Source organism: Heptranchias perlo, chromosome 32 (assembly GCF_035084215.1).
Source record: "Heptranchias perlo isolate sHepPer1 chromosome 32, sHepPer1.hap1, whole genome shotgun sequence".
Lineage (NCBI taxonomy): Eukaryota > Metazoa > Chordata > Chondrichthyes > Hexanchiformes > Hexanchidae > Heptranchias > Heptranchias perlo.
In genome coordinates, this window is record NC_090356.1 from 4,432,620 (window position 1) to 4,457,428 (window position 24,809).

The 24,809-nt window shown below is 43.1% G+C and overlaps 1 protein-coding gene across 2 annotated transcripts in view; it reads left to right on the forward strand.

The window, feature by feature from the left end:
• Positions 1 to 873: 873 nt before the first annotated feature.
• pank4 (pantothenate kinase 4 (inactive)) overlaps positions 874 to 24,809 on the forward strand; it is a 59,046-nt gene continuing 35,110 nt past the window's right edge. The window contains exons 1-5 of one of the 2 annotated variants that reach the window (XM_067970231.1): positions 874 to 1,021; positions 7,305 to 7,387; positions 9,732 to 9,940; positions 21,623 to 21,806; positions 23,058 to 23,150. In XM_067970231.1, coding sequence (XP_067826332.1) covers positions 880 to 1,021; positions 7,305 to 7,387; positions 9,732 to 9,940; positions 21,623 to 21,806; positions 23,058 to 23,150 — 711 coding nt within the window. In that variant the 5' untranslated portion in view covers positions 874 to 879. Of the gene's footprint in view, positions 1,022 to 7,304; positions 7,388 to 7,552; positions 7,740 to 9,731; positions 9,941 to 21,622; positions 21,807 to 23,057; positions 23,151 to 24,809 lie in introns of those variants that run through there. The other variant, XM_067970232.1, reaches the window with a different exon arrangement.

Here is a 24,809-nt window from a genome sequence, read left to right on the forward strand (position 1 = left end):
TGTATAATGTTTCAGGGGGTCTCTGGGAGTGTGTCAGTATTTACAGGGGTCCCTAGTTGTGTGTATAATGTTTCAGGGGGTCTCCGGGAGTGTGTCAGTATTTACAGGGGTCCCTAGTTGTGTGTATAATGTTTCAGGGGGTCTCTGGGGGTGTGTCAGTATTTACAGGGGTCTCTAGTTGCGTGTATAATGTTTCAGGGGGTCTCTGGGAGTGTGTCAGTATTTACAGGGGTCCCTAGTTGTGTGTATAATGTTTCAGGGGGTCTCCGGGAGTGTGTCAGTATTTACAGGGGTCCCTAGTTGTGTGTATAATGTTTCGGGGGGTCTCTGGGAGTGTGTCAGTATTTACAGGGGTCCCTAGTTGTGTGTATAATGTTTCAGGGGGGTCTCCGGGAGTGTGTCAGTATTTACAGGGGTCCCTAGTTGTGTGTATAATGTTTCAGGGGGTCTCCGGGAGTGTGTCAGTATTTACAGGGGTCCCTAGTTGTGTGTATAATGTTTCAGGGGGGTCTCCGGGAGTGTGTCAGTATTTACAGGGGTCTCTAGTTGTGTGTATAATGTTTCAGGGGGGTCTCCGGGGGTGTGTCAGTATTTACAGGGGTCTCTAGTTGCGTGTATAATGTTTCAGGGGGGTCTCTGGGAGTGTGTCAGTATTTACAGGGGTCCCTAGTTCTATGTCCAATTCTGGAGGTTCTGAGGAACTGTGTCGCCCATCCCAGAAAACAGCTGAAAGGAACTTTTCTCCACTTTGCTCCAGAAACCCGTGGTAACTTTTTTTTTTCGCAAGTTACGTAATGGTCTTGCCTTGCGCGTGACGTCACCGACTTCCCCCGTGCGGCGTGCGGATTGCGTATGACGTACGGTGTTGTGGGAACGGCGATGGCGGTAGATTGCACGAAGGCGGCCGGGGGCGTTGGAACGTCCTGTTCGGCGCGGGGCGGCCTGGACAAGAGCATCACCCTGCCGCCGGACGAGATTTTTCGCAACCTGGAGAATGCCAAGAGCTTCGCCATCGACATAGGTAACCAGAGAAATATGTGAGGCGGCGGGTTGAGAGTGAGGGGCGAGTGATAAGGGGCCAGGGAACTGTTTGGCCTGAGAGGATTGTGAGGAGAGGGGGAGTGGGGGAGGGGGGGAAAAAGTGCAAGCGGCGCGTTGCGCATGCGTTGGCTTGTTGCAGCGCCCCCTGGGAGTTGTAGTTCTCGGCGCTGCCGCCACTTGTTGTTCAACGTTCAAAGACACGGACGGAAAAACTACAACTGCCATCACGCATCGCTCTGACAGCCTTCTCTGAATTTTAAAAGTACATGAACCTGCACAGGAGTAAACAGCTAGTGAAATAAGTGCACACACAGTCAGTGTGGGGCAGGTCTGTGCTGCACTCAGACCATCCTTCAGTTCATGGTTGTTATTTATCAGGGAGCTAGTAATTTTTACCTTTACAATAGGTTAGTTGGCCAGTTTGAGTGTTCTAACTACAGTCACCTTTAACATAACAACAATTTGCATTTATCTAGCGCCTCTAACGTAGCAAAACATCCCAAGTTGCTTTAAAACAATGTGTTTATCCTTGGCTCTATTTTTAAAGGGGCAGTTTCCACAGTTTCTGGATTTTTTTAATGAAGTAATTCGAGGAAATGATGCACTTTTTCTGCCAATTATTTTCTTTACCTTCTTTGTCACGCAAAGGCACTGACTTTTTAAAAAATTTGTTCATGGGATGTGGGCGTCGCTGGCAAGGCCAGCATTTATTGCCCATCCCTCATTACCCTTGAGAAGGTGGTGGTGAGCCGCCGCCTTGAACCGCTGCAGTCCGTGTGGTGAAGGTTCTCCCACAGTGCTGTTAGGAAGGGAGTTCCAGGATTTTGACCCAGCGACGATGAAGGAACGGCGATGTATTTCCAAGTCGGGATGGTGTGTGACTTGGAGGGGAACATGCAGGTGATGTTGTTCTCTTGTGCCTGCTGCTCTTGTCCTTCTAGGTGGTAGAGGTCGCGGGTTTGGGAGGTGCTGTCGAAGAAGCTTGGCGAGTTGCTGCAGTGCATCCTGTGGATGGTACACATTGCAGCCACGGGGTGCCGGTGGTGAAGGGAGTGAATGTTTAGGGTGGTGGATGGGGTGCCAATCAAGTGGGCTGCTTTGTCCTGGATGGTGTCGAGCTTCTTGAGTGTTGGAGCTGCACTCATCCAGGCAAGTGGAGAGTATTCCATCACACTCCTGACTTGTGCCTTGTAGATGGTGGAAAGGCTTTGGGGAGTCAGGAGGTGAGTCACTCGCCGCAGAATACGTCCAGGTCTTGCTGCATGTGGGCACGGACTGCTTCGTTATCTGAGGGGTTGAGAATGGAACTGAACACTCTGCAATCATCAGCGAACATCCCCATTTCTGACCTTATGATGGAGGGCAGGTCGTTGATGAAGCAGCTGAAGATGGTTGGGCCTAGGACACTGCCCTGAGGAACTCCTGCAGCAACGTCTTTGCTGGAATGTGCTTTCACTGGAGCAAGTTCCTCTTTTGTGAAATTAGACCAGGCTGTTAGATTGCTGGTATTACTGGATAGTATTTAGGAGAGGAACCTCTAGCAGTTTTTTCCCTCTCTCCCCTTCGCGCTCTCGATCCAGGGTGGTTGAAGCCAAATGTAATGCCACTGCTGCTAGCGTGACTGAGACTGGGTAATTCAGCACAGGTGAGAGACTGAACCTGTTTGTATGTGTGTTTGTGGCTAAGCTATACGTTGCCTTACCCACCTGCACCATCTGGAAGCTGGAAATTGTGTTTTGTGCAAAGAGGAATAGCCAGTGAACCTTGTTTGAAAACTGTTTGCATTTTGGCCTTATTAATTTATTGCTCTCGAGACCTTCCATCTCTTCCCACCCTTCTGCACCAGTACGTGACATTTATTTGAGTAATGTTTGGTAATATAAATTATAAAGACTGTTATAATGCATTTTCCCAGTCAGTTATAATGGTTGAATGTTCTTCCTTAGGAGAGCATTAATTATTTAGAAAGTAAAGTGTGTAACTCCCCATTGCAAACTTAAAAACAAAAATCAGACTTTGAAACCAATAAAAGGCTCGTCTGTTATAGAAAGACGAGAAATGAACATACACCAATTGGTAAAATTGAATGTCCACATAGAGTCTGCAATACTAGGACGTACAGTTTTAAAGCTCCTAATTTCCAGGAATGGAGCAATTTGCTTCAGTAATGCGCAGGTGTTCTTCAAAAAAATGTACAGACACTATCTATATTCAGAATTTAATTTGACACCTAAAGATCTTTTGTTGGGATCCTGGGAAATTTGTGTGAAAGAGTTTCAGATCCTTATATTTTCATCATTCTGGTTGGACTATATGGATGCAGGCAACTATATATAATATATATGTGTGTGTGTGTGTGTGTTTCATTGGAAACAGCGTTTATTTATTTGACCTGAGAATTAATGGAATAATAGAATAGGTGCATTGGATAAATATTGTAAGTAGTGGGTTTCGGGCATCATTTCTAGATGTACTGTTTTCTATGTGAAAGCAGAAATTGTGGAAATACACAGCAAGTTAGTCAGCATTTGTGAAGAGAAAAGACAGGTTGTGATGTTTCACATGTGCCATTCATCACAACAGGTACACACCTGGAACCTCATAACCTATCTTTTCCCTTTACAGATGCTGATTAATCTGCTAAGCATTTCTAGCAGTTTCTGTTTTTATTTGATTTCCAGCATTTGCGGTTTTTCCTTTTTCTGTTTCCACTTTGTTTGGTTAGAGCTACTCTCACCTCTGAGTCACAAGTTGTGGGTTGAAGTCCCCACTTCAGTGCTTGAGCACATCATCTAGGCTGATGTGCCAGTGCAGTCCGGAGGGAGTGCCGCATTGTCGGTAGTGAGGCCCTTTGGATGAGATGTTAAACCAAGGTCCTGTCTGCTTGTTCTGGTGTTGTGGGTGGTCGGTAAATGGTCTCATGGCAGTTTTGAAGAAGAGCAGGGAGCACATCTGATGTCTTGACCAGCATTACTCCCTCAACCAAAATCAGATTAACCAGCCATTCACTTCATTGTGATTTGTTGAATCTTGCTGTGCGCAAAATGATCGTGGAGTTTTCCTACATAACAATCGCTATGCTTATAAGTATTAAATTGCATGTGAAATGCTTTGAAACATTTGAGGACTAATACGATGCTATATAAATAGCATCTCTTGCTTGGATGAGTGCAGCTCCAACAACACTCAAGAAGCTCGACACCATCCAAGATAAAGCAGCCCGCTTGATTGGCACCCCATCCACCACCCTAAACATTCACTCCCTTCACCACCGGCGCACTGTGGCTGCAGTGTGTACCATCCACAGGATGCACTGCAGCAACTCGCCAAGGCTTCTTCGACAGCACCTCCCAAACCCGCGATCTCTACCACCAAGAAGGACAAGAGCAGCAGGCACATGGGAACAACACCACCTGCACGTTCCCCTCCAAGTCACACACCATCCCGACTTGGAAATATATCGCCGTTCCTTCATCGTCGCTGGGTCAAAATCCTGGAACTCCCTTCCTAACAGCACTGTGGGAGAACCGTCACCACACGGACTGCAGCGGTTCAAGGCGGCGGCTCACCACCACCTTCTCGAGGGCAATTAGGGATGGGCAATAAATGCCGGCCTCGCCAGTGACGCCCACATCCCGTGAACGAATAATTAAAAAAATGCAACTTTTTCATTTTACTGTAGAATATGAACAAGGTACTGTATTGACAACAGAAGAATTAAAGAGAATGACAGGCGACTTGTTGCAAATATCAATGATGTGGCACATGACGATATGGACGTTGATCACATTTTGTGTGGTTTAGGGTTCTATTAGTCTGGGAACTATAGTCTTGCAGTAGTTCTTGAAGCAGGTTTTCCTGGTTGGTTTAGATCAATGTTTATTGTGTTGGGTTTAGTGTGATAGCCAAGTGCCCATTGTTTCTGTAACTCTTGGGTAATTTTAAGGGCTACAGGGAAAGAGCGGGGGAGTGAGACTAATTGGATAGCTCGTTCAAAGAGCCGACACAGACACGATGGGTGGAATGGCCTCCTTCTGTGCTGTAACATTCTTTGATTTTCAAGACAATAACTGAGGCAACCCTGGGGACCGAATGGAGTATAGAATTAGCCCTACTTCACACACTTGAATAAATTATGTACTTGATTCAGAAGGACACATTTGATCTGTTTTTGCTGAGTTAGGTGAGCTGAGCCAGGGCAGGAATGAGGGGGCATGGGGAGGAGTACAATTGGCATCAGTACATCTGGGCTAGGAAGGGGAAAACCAGCTTTTGATCATATTCAGTGATTCCTGCTGAAAAGTGTGCAAGGCAACGTGAGGATCGAGCTCTGCTACGATGTCCTTCATGGTCAAAAAAACCTGCCGACGGTTACCTCCTAGACTCACTTGAGGAATGGACACTTGGGCAATCGTACCTCAGCTACAGTCAGCACCTTCAGGAGTGGGCAGAAAGATTCCTTTTTTTAAAAAAAAGGTAATCTCTACTATAAGTACCTAAATTTTGTGCTTGCGTTTCTCCACATGGCAAGTTTTCGAGATTGGTTGTGCTGTGCAGAAGCCAGCTCCTTCCACACAGGATAGCAGAGAAAACGGGCAGTAGCTCGATTTGTCGTTGGCAAATCAGGTTGCCTTGTCTGCCCGGCCTCGAAGCTGGGAGAGTGGCTTGTGGCATGGGTGGGAGGAAATATCTGCCTCTCCGCACTTCAAATCCCTAGTGTAGGAATCTTACCTTCAGTTTTGGTTGCTATGGGAGATAGCTAGTGTATAACAACATTTCATCACAAAAATTGTGATATTTTCTTCCAGTAATTTCCTGGTGAAGTGGTCCCTGGAAAAAAAAAAGTTTGATTTACTTAATATGCTAGCAAAATACAAACTCTTGTCATAGACATCACTCAAAAAAAACAAAGGTTAGCATTGGCTTTAGTTTGGAGTTCACTGAGCGTCTGTGTGAAGGAGAGGAATTTAGATTAATACACACTCCATTCACCTGAGCGTTTCTGTGTGAAGGTGTAGTACTAAGATTAGTACACATTGCATTCACCTGAGCATTTCTGTGTGAAGGTGTAGTACTAAGATTAGTACACATTGCATTCACCTGAGCATTTCTGTGTGAAGGTGTAGTACTAAGATTAGTACACACTCCATTCACCTGAGCATTTCTGTGTGAAGGTGTAGTACTAAGATTAGTACACATTGCATTCACCTGAGCATTTCTGTGTGAAGGTGTAGTACTAAGATTAGTACACATTGCATTCACCTGAGCATTTCTGTGTGAAGGTGTAGTACTAAGATTAGTACACATTGCATTCACCTGAGCATTTGTGTGTGAAGTTGCCAATTTAAATTGTATTTGTTCATTCAACCCCTCATGCTGATGGCCTCGTTCCAAACCAGTTCTCCGCTAACCCCTGATGATCTCCCGCTGTCATTAACAATTCGCCTCTGTTGTAGCAGAAATATTCAGGGGGGAGGGGTAGTGGGGGAAGAGAATCACAATTAGAAAGGGGCAAACTAATAAATGTTAAAACTTTTTTAAAAAATCATTTAATATATAAAATACTAGAGCATAGCCTACTATGGAGTTCCTGTTTCTTCAGGAAATGGTGTTAAAGATGTTTTCGTGATTGATAGTGTATGGTCAGCAGCAGGCGTGTTGTACTCTGACTGCTTCTCCGTCATTTGGGACCCAGCTTTTCCCGAGAGTGGGCATTGGAGTTGTAGAATTTGTGGGCTTCTTTTCTGTTGGACCTCTAACAGCGAATGAGAGTGTACAGGTGCAATACAAAGCAGGTCTCTGCTTCAGCACTGCTCAGCTGGACTCCTAGCAGCAAAATATGAGATGTTCTTGTTCAGGAGAAATCAGTGTTGTCTTTAGGATTTCACTGAAGCATGTGGTGGGCATGTCAAATTTTTGTGCTGTGCCTATTTGAACTGTGTAAAACAACCAACAGTAAAAGTATAAATTTTGCTCTTTCAAACTTGTTAGTCAAGAGCATTTTGAGCCAATAGGCACCAGGCTGAAGTACCAGTGGTTACAGACGCATCGATGGTAGGAGTAGTTTGAGCTGGTAAATTGAGAACAGCACACAATATTGAAGCATATTGGCACAAGTATCTTTTCCTCTAGTGTATTGGCACCAAACCACTTAAGTCTAGTGACAACGCTGGTTTAGCACTGCTGTTCCTCATTTGTTGTAGTTTCTGCGCTGTCATGCTACATATTGTGTACAGAACTAGCAGAATGTCTTTTGTTAACAGGTGGCTCCTTGACAAAGCTGGCCTACTACTCAACTGTGCAGCACAAGGTAGCCAAAGTGCGATCCTTCGATCATTATGGCAAAGTAAGTATGTGTGTGTAGGAGTGTGCAGGCTGACGTGTTCTCTAGGGACGGCACCTACTCAACAATACTGCAGTTGTAATGAAGGGCGCAAATCTGCTTGCAGTCTTTCATTTTGGCTATGTACCCTTCTATTTTCTCCCAGGTCCCACAGCACCTTTGGCAAAAAGTGCAGCTGGATACTGCTTCTCTTACCGGCACTTCCATTATGCAGTCAGCCAAGAGGGCGACTGCTCCATCCCCACTCCACTTGTGTGGCGTCCCACAAAGTGGTCAGATATGGATTTATGCTCACAATTTCCAAAATGGGTCCATCCTGGCTGTGGTCATATTTGGAGGGAGGGGAAACCAGTGGGTAGGTCATCCCTCAGTTACTTTTGTGTATCTCCTAAAGTAGTTTTGGCAGAGGTTTTGGGGTAGCCTACTGTAATGGCTGAAGTTGGTGAGAGATGTTGGAGAACCTACTTATGTTATGGCTAGGTGCAGCCGAGGAGAGTGATGCCAAAACAACTTCTCTACATTGAAGCCTGCCACTGATCTGCAGGCCAATTGAATTCACGGAGGAGATGATTCCAATGCCGAATCCAGAGACGACAACAACTCGCATTTATATAGCACCTTTTAAAGTAGTAAAACGCTTCACAGCAACGTAATCAGACAAAAATTCACACCGAGCCAAAGAAGGAGACATTAGGACAGGTGACCAAATGCTTGATCAAAGAGGTAGGCTTAAAGGAGGAGAGAGGTTGAGAGTCAGAGATTTAGGGAGAGAATTCCAGAGCTTAGGGCCTAGATGGCAGAAGGCACGGCCACAAATAGTGGAGTGAAGAAAGTGGGAAATGGAAACTGGACAAGAGGCGGAGGAACGCAGAGTTCCCAGAAGATTGTAGGGCTGGAGGAGGTTATAGTGAGCGGGAGGGGCAAAACCATGGAGATATTTGAACACATGGTTGAAAATTTTAAAATGGAGGCATTGGTGGACAGGGTGTAGGTCAGCGAGCACAGGGGTGCTGGGTGAACGGGACCTGGTGTGAGTTAGGATACAGGCAGCAGAGTTTTGGATGAGCTTAATTTTATGGAGGGTGGATGATGGGAGTCTGCCCAGGAGAGCATTGGAATAGTTGAGTCTGTAGGTAACTATAAGGTATGTATATGGGTTTCAGCAGCAGATGGGCTGAGGCAGGGGCAGAGATGGGTGTTGTTACAGAGATGGAAGTAGGCCATCTGGGGGATGGAGAGGGTATGTGGCGGAAAGCTTAGCTCAGGGTCATATAGAACGCTGAAGTTGCAAACAGTCTGGTTCAGCCTGAGACATTAGCCAGGGAGAGGGTTGGAGTTGGTGGCTAGGGTACGGAGTTTGTGGCGGGGGTCGAAGACAGTGGCTTTGGTCTTCCCAGATTTTAATTGGATAAACTTGTAGCTCATCCAGGACTGAATGTTGGACAAGCACTCTGACAACACAGTGGAGAGGTTGAGAGAAGTGGTGGTGAGGTAGAGCTGGGTGTCGTCAGCATACATGTGGAACCTGACGAAAGTGGGTCCTTGCGTCTACGAGACAGTTTACACCAGGAAGTACCATTGCCTGGTGTCGATAGTCAACAGCACCACAGTAATGTAAAAACGTCTTTGGTGATGGTGTCTTTGTTTCTCCTACAACAGAAGAACTGTTTCAGAAAGCAGTTGTTCCCCACATGCATAGTAAGTAAGCCAGCTGATTCACATTGATTGGCTGGTAAACAGAATTAACTTTTGGCTGTATTTTTGTTGCATTTTAATTTTTCACTCTAGGCTGCTATTGTGGCGAGGGTAATGGTATTTAGTGAAGAACTGGCAATCAAAAAATAAACTTAGTGCAAAATTCTAGTTATTTTATCAAAGTTAAGTTTTGTCAGGTTAAAAACTTCATGTAGTACAAGGCTGTCCAAGTCATGGTCTGTAGGCCAAATGTAGTCCCCAAGCCTGGGCAGTCTGGCCCTCCAAGTTCTGGCAGCTCAGTCTTATTTGCTTTCCTTTCTTACTCATTAATTTATTTGAATTTTGTGCTGCTAGAGGTTTGGAAAGGGCTATCCTTAGCAGCATTACCTCATTGGTGGAATCATCCTAAATCAGAATTTCAAGTTCTATTAATATCAGCAAATTGAGATATCTGCAATTTAATGGGAACATTGATTTTAAACTGTGTGTGTCCCATGAGCTTCTTAATACACACCTAAGTGTACAATGGAGACAAACACCTTGGATGCATCTGCTGTAGACTTTTATTAGTCATGTTGTATTATATTTTTCCTTGAAAAAATGGTTTTCCGCAGCCTGACTTTGACCATGACGCTATGTTTGTTTTTCTAAGGGCCCCGATGACGAACCATTGTACGAGATCTCTGTTCAGGAAGAGATCACTGCCAGACTTCATTTTGTTAAATTTGAAAACGCTTATATAGAAACATGTCTGGACTTCATCAAAGCTCACCTGGTGAACACAGAGACCAAAGTGATTAAAGCCACAGGAGGCGGTGCTCACAAGTTCAAGAACCTGATCGAGAAGAAGCTGGGACTAAAGTAAGTGAGAGCGTAAAAATTAGTGAGAACAAGTGACGTCAGCACCAAAGCGCAATGATGAACTATGCAGTCCCCAACCAAATCTTTCTTTCTCTTGTGTTCTGGTGGGAAACTTTATTTTCTCCACTAAATCCAAAACTAGGGTCTCAAATTTAAACAAGGCTAGTTATGTAGGTATGAGGGGTGAGTTGGCTAAGGTATATTGAGAAATTAGATTAAAAGATATGATGGTAGATAAGAATGGCGAACATTTAAAGAAATAATTCATAATGCCCAACGACTATACATAACTTTTGAGGAATAAAAACGCCACAGGAAAAGTGATCCAACCGTGGCTAACTAGAGAAGTTAAGGATAGTATTAGATTAAAAGAAGAGACTTACAATGTTGCCAAAAAGAATAGCAAGCCCGAGGATTGGGAGGCTTTTAGAAATCAGCGAAGGAAAACCAAGAAATTGATAGAGGGAGAAAATTGAATATGAGATTAAACTAGCAAGAAATATAAAAACAGATTGTAAGAGCTTCTACAAGTATATAAAAAGGAAAAGATTAATGAAAGCAAACATGGGTCCCTTAGAGGCTGAGACAGGAGAAGTTATAATGGGGAATAAGGAAATGGCAGAGACGTTAAACAAATATTCTATATCTGTCTTCACAGTAGAAGACACAAAAAAAACCCAGAAATAGTGGGGAACCAAGGGTCTAATGAGAGTGAGGAACTTAAAGTAATTAAGATTAGTAAAGAAAGAGCACTGGAGAAATTAATGGGACTAAAAGCTGACAAATCCATTGGACCTGATGGCCTACCTCCTAGGGTTTTAAAAGAGGTGGCTTCAGAGGTAGTGGATGCATTGGTTTTGATCTTCCAGAATTCCTTAGGCTCCAGAATGGTCCCAGCGGATTGGAAGGTAGCAAATATAACCCCGATATTCAAGAAAGGAGGGAGAGAGAAAATAGGGAACTACAGGCCAGTTAGTCTGACATCAGTAGAGGGGAAAATGCTAGAAGGATGTAGTAACAGGGCACTTGGAAAATCATAAAACCATGCAGACTCTGCCTAATCATATTATGAAAGGGAAATTGTGTTTGACAAATCTATTATAGTTTTTTGAAGATGTAACTAGCAGGGTAGATAAGGGGGAAACCAGTGGATGTAGTATATTTGGATTTTCAAAAGGCATTCAATAAGGTGCCACACAAAAGGTTGTTACACAAGATTAGGGCTCATGGGATTGGGGATAATATATTAGTATGGATTAAGGGTTGGTTAATGGACAGAAAACGGAGAGTAGGAATAAACAGGTCATTTTTGGGTTGGCAGGTTGTAACTAGTGGGGTGCCACAGGGATTGGTGCTTGGTCCTCAGCTATTTACAATCTATATTAATGACTTAGATGAAGGGACCAAGTGTAATGTATCCAAGTTCGCTGACGATACAGTGCTCGGTGGGAAAGTAAGCTGTGAGGAGGACGCAAAGAGTCTGCAAAGGGATAGCGACAGGTAAAGTGGGCAAGAAGGTGGCAGATGGAGTAAAATGTGAGGTTATTTGCTTTGGTAGGAAAAATGGAAAATTTTTTAAATGGTGAGAAACTATTAAATGTTGGTGTTCAGAGGGATTTAGGTGTCCTTGTACATGAAACACAGAAAGTTAATGTAGTTACAGCAAGCAATTAGGAAGGCAAATGGTATGTTGGCCTTTATTGCAAGGGGGTTTGAGTACAAGAGTAAGGAAGTCTTGCTGCAATTGTACAGGGCTTTGGTGAGACCTCACCTGGAGTAGTGTACAGTTTTGGTCTCTTTATCTAAGGAAGGATGTACTTGCCTTTAGAGGCGGTGCAATGTAGGTTCACCGGATTGATTCCTGGGATGAGAGGGCTGTCCTATGAGGAAAGAATGAGTAGATTGGGCCTATACTCTCTGGAGTTTAGAAGAATGAGAGGTGATCTCCTTAAAACATAAAAGATTCTAAGAGGGCTTGACAGGGTACTTGCTGAGAGGATGTTTTCCTTGGCTGGAGAGTCTAGAATTAGGGGATAAGGGGTTGGACATTTAGGACTGAGATGAGGAATTTCTTCACTCAGAGGGTTGTGAATCTTTGGAATTCTCTACCCAGAGGGCTGTGGATGCTCAGTCGTTGAGAATATTCAAGAATGAGATCGATAGATTCTTGGACTCTAAAGGAATCACGGGATATGGGGACCGGGTGGGAAAGTGGAGTTGAGGTCAAAAATCATCCATGATCCTATTGAATGGTGGAGCAGGCTTGAGGGGCTGTATGGTCGACTACTCCTCCTATTTCTTATATTCTTAAGTTTCTATCAGTGTTGCACGTACCTGCCAAAACCTGCTAGTTAACTCTCTTGGGTTTGAGTTTGGTTGTGGATTGATGAAGAAATGAATTCCTATTGTCAGGAGAGATAAGCACCAAAGGACTGAGGGTGGGAAGGAAGGGTTAAGAGGAATCCTGTGAATAAAAACAAAACTAAAGAAAAATCTCTTGCAAGGGAGCAATGCCCAGTTGCCTTAGTAGATTCCAAGCATCTATTCTTCTTTGTGAATATTATGTTGGCTGCTTAGGGTGTGCACATGTATGCTGATATTTTTCATAATGTTTGCAAAATCTTCCTCCATGCTAGCAGTTACATATTTTAAAAACCTCATGTACATTAAGTCAACTGAGGAACCTTAGTTCTCAGTTTACATTGGAATCTTGAAGTGAGGAAATTGTTAACCTCGGTTCATTATCCCAAGTGTTTTTCCCCTCACTACTAGTTGACCTCCCCTACTGTTGCCTGTGGGAAGTCTGGAGCATGATTGTGATGTTTAATGGCTAACCTGACCTATCCCTTTGTAGCATCTGTTCAGGTTCTATCTATGGGGAAGTGGTCTATATAGGCCCCAAAGTCAGTCAAGAGTCCAATTGTTTTATTGTGAGGGAAGTTTGCAGATTGCTTGTAAATTCCAAGGTCAGGAAAACATATTTATTTATTCCATTCTGTGGTTATATATTTTTGATACTTTAAAGTGTGATGCCTGTAGTGTGAGAGCACTTTGTTTCATTGGCTAGCAGGCAGGAATGGAAATCAAGATTGATTTAATTTGAGATACCGGGATTATTTTTGCTGAAGCAGAGAAAGCTAAGAGATTTAATAGAAGTCTTTAAAATTATGAAGGGTTTTGATGGGATGAATAGGGAAAGACTATTGTCTCTGGTTAGGAAGTCAGTGAAGAGGGATGATCAGTTTAGATTTGTCACTGGGAGTGATGAGAGAAATGTCTTTAAATAGAGAGCTGCTAGAGCACGGAATTCTATTCCACAAGGAATAGTTGAGGTCGCGACTATTGCATCTTTTAAGGGAAGAGTGGATGTACATTTGTAGCAGAGGAAGATATAAGGCAGTGGGGAGACACCAAGCCAGTGGGATCAGTTTTGGATTATTGCAGCAGAGACGCAGCACCGACACAGTGGACCAAATGGCCGCCTCCTGTGTTGTAAACTTCTAAATACTAGCAGTACTTTTAACTCCATACTTACAGTTTGGGTCAGAACCCTAGTCTCAATTAAATGTTTTCTGTAGCTATGATGAATTGTAAACAACGGACTATTTGGAACTCCAATGCCAAATAATTGCAACAAAGCCTTTGCTGAATAGATTTTCAAAATGGTAGACAAATACTCCTAAAGATTGCAACCATCTCATGTGACTCAGCTGTGGCTTTGTGGGTGGCATGCTCGCCTCTGAGTCAGAAGGTCGTGGGTTCAAGTCCCATTGCAGAGACTTGAGCAGAAAATCTAGGCTGTGCCATACTGAGGGAGTGCTGCACTGTCAGAGGTGCCATCTTTTGAATGAGACGTTAAACGAGGCCCCGTCTGCCCCCTCGGGTGGACATACAAGATCCCATGGCGCTATTTCGAAGAAGAACAGTTCTCCCGAGTGGCCTGGCCAATATTTATCCCTCAACCAACATCACTAAAAACAGATTATCTGGTCATTATCACATTGCTGTTTGTGGGAGCTTGCTGTGCGCAAATTGCCTGCCACGTGTTTTAAACTAGATGGTGAAGGATAGAATACTGGAGCCTGGTCTTCAGTTGCTTCCAAGCCTTCACACCCACCACACCCTAGATCAGCTCTCATATATATATATATATATATTATATATATATATATATATGGATACAAGAGAACCCCAATTGATACACACTACCTGAATATAATTAACACTAATTGATATAAAGCACAAGGATACAATTAACACCACATTTTCTATATTACACACTTCAAAAAAATTACTTTGTTGGCTGTAAAGCACTTTGAGATGTCCTGAGGTTATGAGATGTGCTATATTAATGCAAATTCCTATCTTTCTGTTTTGTGCTTGTGATTGTTCCCACTAAAATTACTTTTAAAACTTGGGATACAAATAAAATACTTGTTGGTAACTACCCTCTATTTAGACAGGGGATGTATTTCACCTCTGACTGTCAATTGTGAATTATGTGGATTTGCTGTGTTACAAGAAAAGTTATTCTTCAGTTACCCTTTGAGTTATCATCTGTATAATCATTTAGAATTCAAAAGGTAAATGTTTTATACAGCTCTCTAATCCTCTGCTGTGAGGCAACAATCTGATTTAATTTTTCTGAAATCCTCTTCTGTTTCTGGTTTTATACTTAGCTAAATGACATGTTAATAAAGACTTAAATTAATACTATGATCCTGGGCTTGTGTTAATTATCCTTAATCAGCACACTGCTGGGTCAGTGGTATGTTCTCGTTATATGCAATTAAAAATGCTAATAGGAATTATTTAATAAAACTACCAATTTCTTTCCAGTTTTTTTCTTCTCCTGAAGGAGTTAGTGATTGAAGCAGATACCATATATCTCTTGTATTTTTATATATCTTAAAAAATCTTGTATCTGCATGCACTTCCTGTCAACTCTATTATAAATTCCAAGTCCACATTAATAATGGATACTGCCTATGTAAATTTGTTCAGCTCTAATGACACTCTCCGGCCAATGGTGCTGTAGCACCACCACTGGTGGTTGGGTAAAATTGCAGCGCGACAAATTTATACAGGGAGTTTACCGTACTTTATAAATGCCCTGGTCTAATTTCCCCCACCCTCTTAACTGCTTCACCTGAAGACTGTACTTGATCTTAAGTCCGTGTGTGTGACACCACAGGAGATTAACTAGTATATTATAAAACTGGTACATCAAATGTGCATTTCCTACATGTCACACTCAAAGAAACGTATAAAGATACAAAGAAATGCTTCAGGAAAACAAAATACTGGAGCCAGGATAGCTGCAGTCTCTTAATTGACATAATATGAACTCACTCATTGTTTACTTAACAGCAGCAGCTTCATAATTGATCTTTGTTTATTTCTAGTGGTTAACTAACAGCAATTAGACATTACATAGAATTACATAGAATGTACAGCACAGGAACAGGCTATTCGGCCCAACTGGTCTATGCTGGTGCTCATGCTACACCCGAGCCTCCTCCATCCCCACCTCCCCCCACATCATCTAACCCTATCAGCATAACCTATTCCTTTCTCCCTCGTGTTTATCTCGCTTCCCCTTAAATGCATCTGTGCTATTCACCTTATCTACTCTTTGTGGTAGAGTTCCATAATCTAACCATTCTTTGGGTAAGGACATTTCTCCTGAATTCCCAATTGGATTTATTAGTGACCCTAGTTTTGGTCTCCCCCACAAGTGGAAACATTTTCTTTACGTCTACCCTATCAAACCCCTTCATAATTTTAAAGTCCTCTATTCGGTCACCCCTCAGCCTTCTCTTTTCTAGAGAAAGGAGTCCCAACCTTAAAGCAATACGCACCTACACTTTAGTGGAAGAATAATGCATCACATTTTACAAGCTATAATGTTCCTCTCCTTATAAAACAGTGCATCCTCTAACTGACCGTGAGGAGTGCTACAGGACACTTGCTGGTAATATAAAAATGGTAAGTTGCTTCTCATTTTCCTGCCTGTCACACTTTTAAGAAAAAATATAAAGTATCAAAGGCAGTCATTTGGAATATACAGAGAAGCTCCCTCCAATGCTGAAAGTACCATATTGACACGCGTCAGAGAATGCCTGGTACATCCGACTGACCTTAGCAATCACACTTTTTTAATAAAAGAGAAACCAAGCCAGACCATTCATCTTGGGTACTGATCAGCAGCCAGAAAAACATTTAAAATCTTGATCTCATCCAGTAATTATTTAACCATAATTAAACTCTGGTCTTGCGGGGACCCGCCTTCACCGTAGCCTCAGAATAATATATTCTGCATGTACATGCTACAGCGCACCTGCCCTTATTAAACTCTAACTGTGAGCAATATTATGAGCGTTCCACTGGTATTTTATATAGTTGAAGTCTATTAGTTTTTTTTGTGTGTAAACTGAACTTTATTACCAGCCAATGTCATAGAGGAAAACTGAGGACATTTCATGTACAATGGCCTGTGTGCTGTTTTATCTCAGTTTTATATGATATTGTTATGGGGCAGCAGGGAGGAATGCACAATGTGTGATTCTGCTAAAATGATTGTGTTCTTTTAAATCCACAAAATCTAATTGCTGTTAAGTAAAAGTGAGTTCATACACAGATCATTTAAGATGCTGCTGTCGTTCTGGTATGTTGTGTTGCAGAATGTATTTACATTGAAAGTGACTGTTCTTTAGACTTGTTTTCTTTATGCATGAAGTAGAAATTTGCATTAGACTATGTGTGATATCTGAAGGGTGGTGGGACAGGAAGTGCATGTTACATGTAGCATTTTTATAAGATCCAGATAGATATAAAGAGCACATGATGGTGTACAGAAAGTATACTGCTCATAGCTGCAGTGCTCGAGTGTTATTAGACTCAATGCCATTCGAATAGTGACTGGAAAACATGGTGTTGCTACCCAACATATTGCCATACAACTTCATTGGAAATTTGCATGCTACCAAATGGCTAGCTTCATCCCTACCTGGCAATATAGAATCCAGAAATTGCCAGGTGCCAGTTCTGGAGGTGCGCTATTGGTATGGGTGAGAAAATGCAGCTTTCAACTAGATTTTAAAGATGTTAAGTAGATTAAGTGTACAGGTGGTATTCTAGATTTCCGCATGTGAGGGCGATGTGTCGTTGAACTATTGTCTGTAGTGAATTTAATATTTTTCTCTTTGGAAAGGTGCCTAACCCTAAACCTTTTTTTTTCCTATCTGTTCATCCTAAAGTCTCTTATGAAGCTGGTACCCCCTTCGACGACAACAACTTGACTACGCTAAAAACTCTATCTAAATTCAAGGTCCCAATGCATTTCACAGGATAAATTGATGCTGAGGAGTGGTGGGAGAGATGATTGAAAGCATGAGTGTTTTTGAGGAGGCCTTTCAGGATAGGGTTAGGGTAATGTCATTGAAGGTAAAGCGGAGGGAGGTCAGATTGGAGGACCAAAGGGTATAGGCAGAGACGTAAGGCTGGAGGAGGTTGCTGGTTTAGGGTGGGGTGAGGCTATCGAGGAACTTGTAAAGGAGGATTGTAAACTCAATGACGGGGACGTCATTGAGGACAGGACTGTTGGGTGAGCGGGACAGCGTGCAAGCAGCAAAGTTTTCAATGAGTTTGGGTTTGTGCAGGGTGGAGCTCAGGAAGGTTTTGGAGAAGCCAAGTTTGGAGGTAATTGAAGAACGGATAAGTGTTGCAGCAGCAGTGGGGGAGAGATACTGTTGATGCTTCAGGGGTTAAATTGGATAGGGCCCGAAACCGGGCGTAGGTATCGCGATCTGCGATTAACCCACGCCCGATGCTTCCTTCACAGGTAGGACGAGACATCCGTCCAGCCTCTGTACTCACCTGTCTCTGACAGCCTGTCAAAATATCTTAAAGGTAGCCGGTACCTGTAATTAGCTAAAAATAACAGTCTGCTGTCTGCACGGAGATCAAACATCACACACGTAAAACACAGATGCAGATCCCTTCCCTATGTTTACAAACTGTTGCGTTACGTTAAAACATTGAATAAAGGTTGCGTACTGCTAAATCCCACATCCTCCAATCTGCACGCCAGACCTCACCAATCTGCTGGTCCGAGTTTGTACCAGGCCTGCAAGAGCGCGTGCATCAAGATTATCTGATGATGCACTAGAGACCTTGGTGCAAGAGGTGGACCGAAGGAGGGGCATCCTATATCCGCAGGGGGCGGGAGAGAGCAAGAGGCCCTCCAGGTATATGCCCAAGAGGCAGCGGGGGACGAAGTCAATGCCAGGCGCACAGCATCATGAACATGGATGCAGTGCAGGAAGAAGTTTAGTGCTTTGACACGAGTGGTCAAGGTGAGTGAGGTCAACTGTCAAGTGGCATCTCCTACCAACTGCACCGCTAGCCACATCCACTGCTCCACGCGCTACACCCCTATCACCCACATACCAACAAACACTTTCCATCAGTACTCAACTCTTCCAATCAGATACTTCCTCTCACCCTTACACATTATCACTGTTGCAAGCTGCACACCCACAACTCACAGGCCACACACACTGGCAGCTGTTCAACCATGGCAGGAACATCACCCAGACACGCGTTCTGCTTTCTTGCAGGAGAAGGTGGTGTGTTTCAGGAGGCAGCAAGAGGCAGTGGCATTTAGCCCCTCGAGCCTGTTCCGCCATTCAATAAGATCATGGTTGATCTGTGACCTAACTCCATATATCTGCCTTAGCCCCATATCCCTTATTACCCTTGGTTCACAGAATCTATCAATTTTAGATTTAATATTCACAATTGAGCTAGCGTCAACAGCCGCCTGCAGAAGACCGTTCCAAACTTCTCCCACCCTTTGCGTGTAGAATCGTTTCCCAACTTCACTGTTGCATGTCCTGGCTCTAAATGTCAGGCTATGTCCCCTCGTCCTAGTGTTCAAATATAGGAGATCTCCAAAAACAGTTACAAATGCATCAGCATCCAGCAGCAATAATCCAGCAACTAGCCTGTAAATCCTGCATGGTCCCTTTAAATAGCGCTGGCGGGGGGGTCCTCCAGACACTCGAGACCTGTTCAGATGGTCGTGGTTAATACGTTGTGTGTTGAGTGGAGCATTAAGTTCCAAGATAGTGTCTATCACTTTAAATCAGCGATACACACTGATCAAATGCATTTTCTCCTTACTTTACGTGCTGCCGGCCTTTGTTATTTGCGCATGTGTAAACCCTTTACCAAGATGGCATCTGGCGCACGTCACGCTCGAAGCATGCGTATCCAAAACGCATCTCGAATGTCCGGGAGGCCGCGTAGTGCCGAAACAACGGGTGCTAGATGGCCCAATTTCAAGCCCTACATCTCTGGACCTCCTCAGGTCCAATCCCACTTAAGGGAACTGTTTTTGTAGAAATGGAAGAATTTAAGGATCCTGATTGATGTGTTTCCAAAATCAACGTGTAGCCAGTTTTTGAAGTTTCTTCTATTTGTGGAAGAGAGTAATGATTCCTTTAATTGGGACTGGATCTGGGGAGGTGCAGTGAAGAAGCAACATTGGTTAGACTGCGTTTAGGATCCTTTCTATTCTAATTTATGTCTTTAAACTGAAGATTGCAAAAAAAAATTCATCTTCCACTTTGGTGTTTCAAATTCTTAAACAAGACTGACTCCTTTAGCCAATCAGGTCATAAAGTCTTAGTAAGCTTTCAATATCGCTGTCAATTCTGTGTGAGTGATGTGAACTGAGTGTGGTTGGAGGATGATATGGCGAGAATTCTATTAAAATGAGATGTTAGTGCCTTTCCCCTGCTGCTGGTCCTGAAGTAAGTGACTGTCAATAACACTGTGAATGGTTTTCCGGATAGAGTGACCTGTTATAATCTCAGTGGTGTGCAGTGCCGTTTAACCTCCTTATTCAACAGTATTTAGTGTTATGCTTCTGGAAAACTGAGTGTATGGCAGAGTTAACAATACTGAATATCATCAAACCATGTACTGTTTCTCAGTAAAACCCTCGCTTCTCCAATTATAATATAAAATGCTCCCCACAATTATAATATAAAATACAGGAAGGCTCTCAATTTGTAAACGGCTCAGTTTTGGGGAAAAGGAATTGTGTATTCAAGGCAAAGTGCTTTATTTTTATAGCCCCTGGTTCTGATCTCCCCTGCAAATGGAAACATCTTCCCTATGCCTACCCTATCAAACCCTTTCATAATCTTAAAGACCTCTATCAGGTCACCACTGTCTCCTCTTTTCTAGAGAGAAGAGCCCCAGCCTATTCAATCTTTCCTGCTGGGTATAACCTCTCATTTCTGGTATCATCCTAGTAAATGTATGTACAGTTTTGGTCTCCTTACCTAAGGAAAGATATACTTGCCTTGGAGGTGGTGCAATGAAGGTTCACTAGATTAATTCCTGGGATGAGAAGGTTATGTAGAATGGGCCTACACTGTCTGGAGTTTAGAAGAATGAGAGGTGATCTCATTGAAATGTTTAAGATTCTGAGGGGGCTTGACAGGGTTAGATGCTGAGGTTGTTTCTGCTAGCTGGAGCGTCTAGCACTAGGGTATAGTCGAAAGATAAGGGGTCAGCCATTTGGGACTGAGATGAGGAGGAATTTCTTCACTCAGAAGGTTGTGAATCTTCGGAATTCTCTACCCCAGAGGGCTGTGGATGCTAAGTTGTTAAGTATATTGAAGGCGCAGAGAGTTAGATTTTTGGACTCTAGGTCAAGGGGAATCAGGGGATATGGGGATTGGACGGGAAAGTGGAGTTGAGGTCGAAGATCAGCCATGATCATCTTGAATGGCGGAGCGGGTTTGAGGGGCCGTATGGCCTACTCCTCCTATTTCTTATGTTCTTATCTTTTTTGCACCTTCTCCAGTGCCCCTATATCCTTTTTACAGTATGGAGATCAGAACTGCTCGCAATACTCCAAGTGTGGTCTAACCAAGGTTCTATACAAGATTAGCATAACTTCTCTGCTTTTCAATTCTATCCCTCTAGAAATGAACCCCAGTGCTTTGTTTGCTTTTTTATGGTCTTATTAACCTGTGTCGCTACTTCTAGCTATTCTGAAACTATAAGCACCATATTATAGTAGCATAGACTTCATTTTATCTTTTTAAAATAAATGTGATATTTCGTATGTTTTATATAATTTACAAACACTTGATACATGTGACAACTTTTATATTGTGCCTTTAATGAAGTAAATGGTACAAGGTGCTTCACTGGAGTAAACGCAGGGTGTGTAGTAGTGGAAGAGTTAGGAGAGATGACGGAAGGAACGGTCAAAAAAATAGGTTTTGGTGAGGATTTTAAAGTCAGGAAGGGAGTTGTAGTTAGTGGGCTGAGACAGCAGATGGTGGGATGGAGTGGAGAATTGCATGTATTTTGACAAGTTATATAGTTTGCATTGTGCTCGCAGGAGAATACATTGCTGCTTTGATTTTGATAGAGCAGTACTGTTCATGCACTTGGAGGAAGTGTGCTATTTTAGTCTTTTTTTAAGTTGGCTCCCTTGTGATGGAACAGGTTGCAGGGTAGATTCTGCATGGCTTGTGCTTAACGGAGTTTTTTGTATAGCACGTTCAATGCTGCTGTTGCCCTAATTGTGGTGGTACGTTGTGCCTTGGCTTTCTATCTGAGTGAGAACAGATTTTCCTTTCAATTGCTTTGCAGAGTGGATAAGGAAGATGAAATGACTTGCCTAATTAAAGGTTGCAACTTTGTGCTGCGAAATATCCCACACGAGGCCTTTGTGTACGTGAAGCACGGAGACCCTGAATTCCGCTTTCAGACAACACACCCTGATATCTTCCCCTACCTGCTGGTGAACATTGGTTCAGGAGTATCTATAGTCCGGGTAAGTAGGATCTGCCTAGTTGGGCCCTATCGGTGACCAACAAAGTCCAACATGTTTACTTCTGCTATTTTAAGAAATGAAAAGGGATGCCTATTCCACCAAATTGTCGCATCTAAATTTGTCTCACTTTCTCCTAGTTACTGTGTGTTCTCCATTAGCTTTGAAAGTAGAGTTGACACAGATAATGGATGTAGAATCTTGGCTGTGATCTTTTAAAATTGGTATTCATCTTTCTCCTTATTTCCTCCCCACTACTTGTCAAGGTACTGACTGTTATTTGGGTACGGTGACTATAGGAGTTGGCAGCCCTCTGATGCTAAATAGTTAATAGACCAATGATTTCTCAAGTTGAAATTCATGTGTGCATGCTACTCTGATGAACACAATGGAGGAAGATTTCTTCTGTGTCTAATGAAATTTTGAACCTGTTAAAAAGAACAAGTCTGCCTGACTCAGTAATACCCTGAAAAAAGACCTACATTTATGTCGCACCTTGTTTCTCAAAAATGTCCTGAAGCTATTTGTAGAGAATTACTTTGAAGTGTAATCACTATTGTTATGTAGGGAAACAGGGCAGCCATTTTGAGCACACCAAGTTCCCACCATCAGCAACGGATGGATCTGTTTTTGTTGCTATTGGTAGATAGAGGAATGTTTGCCAGGACACTGGGAGAACTCCCTGTTCTTCAAATGGGATATTTGTCTACCTGGACTTGGTTTAATGGCAAATTTAGGACTGAGGTCAGTGATCAATAGATGGAATGGACTTCTGGCTAGAATTGTGATGGTGAAAACCTTGGAATTATATAAGAAAAAATTAGAGGCTGCTATGAGAGGAGTGTAGGGTCTTTCAGGATGGATGGGCCAAATGGCCCCCCTTGTCTATAATTACCTTGTGAATGCCTCTTGTCTGAGGGATGACACCTCTGACAATGCAGCATTCTCTTGATGCTGCACTGTGTTGGCCGAGACTATGTACAAAGTCAGTGAGTGGGCTTGAACCTGAGACCTGACTCAAAATTGAGAGTTTTACCACGTTAGCCAAGCTTACACTGGATGGTGCTTTTACCCAATAGGCCATCAGGGGAAGCTAAGGTTGGTCATCAGATGTTTCTTGCACTTCTTTTAAGCTCAAGGAGATGCACACAGGTGAACCTCCACTGAAAAAGGAAACTTTAGAGGGGAATTAGATTTAGTGAATTGAACAACAAATTTGTGTTTATTTTAATGTGATTCCTCTTAACCATGTAGGTGGAGTCTGAAGACCAATTTGAGCGGATTGGAGGAAGCTCAATAGGAGGTGGTACATTCTGGGGGCTCGGAGCATTGCTCACAAAAACAAAGGTGGTAATTTTTTTTCCCTTCCTCTCCATTGTCCTTTATAGATTCTCTCCACACCACATGTCATCATTTGTGACCAGGAATATGGGCTTGAAACAGTCTTCAGGCATCTCCAGTTCTGCCCTGTAGTCAGGTACTAGGAGGCTTGGGATGACTGCCTCCTCCTCAATAAGCAGTAAAAAGAAAAGAAAGAGCTTGCATTTCTATAGTGCCTTTCACAACCTCGACGTCCCAAAGCGCTTTATAGTCAATTAAATACTTTTGAAGTGTAATCACTGTGATAATATAGGAAATACGGCAGCCGATTTGCACACAGCAAGGTTCCACAAAAAGCAATGTGATAATGACCAGATAATCTGTTTTAATGATGTTAGTTGAGGGTTAAATATTGGCCAAGACACCAGGGAGAACTCTCCCGCTCTTCTTCGAAATAATTCCATGGGATCTTTTACGTACACCTGAGAGGGCAGACGTTTAATATCTCATCCAAAAGACGTCGCCTCCGACAGCGCAGCACCCCCTCAGCACTGCACTGGGACTGTCCGCCTGGATGATGTGCTCATGGCTTTGCAGTAGGACTTGAACCCATGACCTTTTGACTCTGAGGCGAGAGCACTACCCGATAGTCATGGTTGACACCTTAATCAATCCTGAAGTTCTGCCACAACAGTGATAATGATGGCAGCTGCTCTTTTCCATTGAGGTTACCAGTTAAAATGCTGTCACTTTCCATGAAGTGCTTTGCTTGTTGTTCATGCAAATCTCCCACTTCGCCCCATGCTGCTTCCTGCTTTCTCTTCTATTGCTTCCTTCAAATTGATTTCTTGTTTAGAATATTGTAGGAACCCCCCCACCCCACAAGCCGGCAGGGATCCGCAAAGGCAACCAAGGTAGAACCGCATCTCCTACCGTGAGGAGGTCCTGATCATTGCTGCGTCATTAGTGGGTGGTAAAACAGTGGGAAAAGCACCCCCACGTAGTGAGGGAATCTGAGCATAATGCAGCCAAGGCTATTCTTGCCACACCTCTGTGTGTCTGGCTGTTGAGCACTAATGGAAGTGATCTGTTAGTGAGATTGCTAGTTCCCATCAGTCACTAAATGGTGTATTGTGACATAAAAGGGAGGAAATAGTCAATTTAAACTTGTTTTAAAACCCAGGTAACAAGGTTTAATCCCCAGTCTGAGCTGAGTTAATTGATTTTATCTGTGGGGGGGAGTAGGGGTGCTGCAATTACCCCCTGTTTACTGGATTAGAGAGAGGAGACTTGGTCGGTGTTCCTGCTCTTGATCATTATTATCCAACCCATCGGGTGAGAGCAGGATACGGGTGATGATACGCACTGCCTGTCTATGTGAAGAATGATGACTTGACTGAGGTGCCATGGGGCAACTGACACTCATGGACCTGCATTCCATCAAGGAGTCAGTGAATCATAGGAGGACGGTAGGCAAGAGGGACAAACAATTAATATGAATTTCAGTTTTAAGCTCAGCATTTTCCCCCGCTTTGCTTGGGTGCTTCTAACTGGGTGTAGCAACAACAGAACAAAGGGATGTAAAATTCACATTTGTCAGACTGGAGGTCATTTTAAGTTACAAAAGTTGTCTCAAGGATTGACTTGATTTGTTTATGGTTTACAGTTAATTTTTTTTCATTCTAC